The sequence below is a fragment of the Oncorhynchus masou genome, unplaced genomic scaffold (genome assembly GCF_036934945.1).
Source record: "Oncorhynchus masou masou isolate Uvic2021 unplaced genomic scaffold, UVic_Omas_1.1 unplaced_scaffold_5382, whole genome shotgun sequence".
NCBI lineage: Eukaryota > Metazoa > Chordata > Actinopteri > Salmoniformes > Salmonidae > Oncorhynchus > Oncorhynchus masou.
In genome coordinates, this window is record NW_027011793.1 from 5,001 (window position 1) to 7,032 (window position 2,032).

The 2,032-nt window shown below is 45.3% G+C and overlaps 1 protein-coding gene across 1 annotated transcript in view; it reads left to right on the top strand.

Annotated features, from left to right (window-relative positions):
• The window catches only part of LOC135535962 (solute carrier family 22 member 6-like), a gene marked incomplete at its 5' end in the record, with an annotated part of 5,611 nt that extends 3,879 nt beyond the window's left edge, over positions 1 to 1,732 (top strand). The window contains 5 exons of the mRNA XM_064962364.1: positions 1 to 144; positions 226 to 334; positions 614 to 635; positions 690 to 826; positions 1,546 to 1,732. The exon at positions 1 to 144 is cut by the window's left edge and continues 74 nt beyond it. Of these exons, the coding sequence (XP_064818436.1) occupies positions 1 to 144; positions 226 to 334; positions 614 to 635; positions 690 to 826; positions 1,546 to 1,708 (575 nt within the window). The remainder of the gene's footprint in view (positions 145 to 225; positions 335 to 613; positions 636 to 689; positions 827 to 1,545) is intronic.
• Positions 1,733 to 2,032: the final 300 nt, after the last annotated feature.

Genomic DNA, 2,032 nt, shown 5'->3' on the forward strand with positions numbered 1-2,032 from the left:
AGTTCTTCAGCGGCCTATCAGAGGCACCCTGCTTGCTCGTCCCATTCCTATTGGCCCGCTGTGGCAGACGCCCAATCAGCATGCTGTCCCTGCTCCTCAGTGGCTCTTTCTGCCTGCTGTCCCTGCTCGCATCACGCTTCTACGGTAAACACACGCACACACACACACACAACAACAAACACATCGACACGACCTCCAGTGATCCAACACTGTGTGTGTGTGTAGCTGTCCCAGGGTTGGTGATGGCTCTGGCCCTGGTGGGGAAGCTGTGTATGCAGACCAGTGTGTTTGTGTGTATACTCTACGGCATCGAGCTCTTCCCTACGCTCATCAGGTACGGAGTGTGTCTGTGTCTGACCCCTGACAGGACAAGTCCCTATCGCAACCCAGCAGACACACAGCACGTATCTATTGACCTCACACACTCGCCTGGGTCAAAGGTCATCTTATCTCCATGCTTGAGTAATACCTGATGTGTATGTGTGTGTATCTCTGTTTGTGCAATATGTGTATGTTTGAGTTGTACGGGCAGGCTGTATCTTAACTGTGTGTGTGTGTGTGTGTGTGTGTGTGTTTCAGACAGAAGTGTGGGCTTGGTGTGTCTGTGTTACAGAGTGGGGTGTATCCTCAATGCGGTAATCAGTCCTAGAGGAGAAACCATCCATTGGCCGCTATGATTCTTTATGGAGTGCAAGCCCCATTGCGGAGCGGGACTGTGTCTGTTGCTACCGGAGACCAGCGGTGTGCCGCTCCCTGATTCGCTGGAGGACTGTGACAGACAACCCAGGCTTCACCTCCCATTAGCCTGGTCATCATGCTTCACAAGGTAAGAGACCTTTGACACACACACACACCCAAATGCACAAGTTGTGCGCACACTAACACAAACACATGTAGCCATACACATGCCTTGCTTGCTACTGTGGAGCGAAATGGTGTGTGTTTGAGTGGGAGAGTGTACACACTTGAAGTGGTCTAGCTCTCTTCAGTTTGTCAGCAACATGGCATGAAATGCTATGACCTATACTCAGAGTTCAGAAAGCTGGTGTGTCTGTCAGTGTGTGTATATCTCAGTGTTACATAACTTCTTATTTTAGGTTAACTATTTACCCCCTCCCCACCTCTCTCGTTCCACTCCCCCCTTCCCTTCTACCATGTAATGACCTGTTTCCAGTCCCTACCAGCTGGGCACAGACACCAGTTAAACATCACATTTGTATTTACATTTAATTGAGTTGTCAACTTAGCATGAAATCTACATGAAATCAAACTAAATGTGAATCACGTCATTTCATTTCAGGTTTAAATGTTTTAAAGAATATATATATATTGGACGTTTTACTTTTTGCAAATTTGATTAGTTTCCCACATTGATTCATCCTCATTACATTTAATAATTTTGTTTTATGTGGAAACAACATGATTCAACCAATTTGTGTCCAGCGTGTATTGCGACCTGCTACTCAGAGAGTCCTGGACCAAGAAATATGTTCAATAGAGACACATGTGAACGTCTTTCCAGCTGAGATGTGTATTTCCTGACAGGCGCTCAGTGGACACCCCAGCTGACAAGGCCTGTCCGTTCCTGGGAGACACAGACCCGAGAAACCCTCCCACCACCCACAGGAACCCAACTCAAATTAAAACACTCTGCACACACACACACACGCTGTTGATACATGTATTTAAAAGGTCCATGGAGCACTGAGATACTAGCCGAACAGTTTCCAATAAGTTCTAATCATTTTTTTGGTCACGTTGTGCCCAAATGAACATGACCTCTGGTTTTACTGTTTAAACCTTAAATCTGTGTGATCTGGTCTGTCCCAGCCTGTGGAGAACATTCTTAGCTCCCTATAAAAATCTGCATTCTCCTTTGCTTGATTTTGTTTTTTATTTTCCCCAAATTTCATAGAATTTTCAATAGTTCTCTCTCAAATCACACCTTTTTAAAATAGGAAAATAACAACATGTGATGTTCTAAGTGCCACAACAAAGCTTTAAACCACTTTTTGAGGTCTGTGAAAAATCT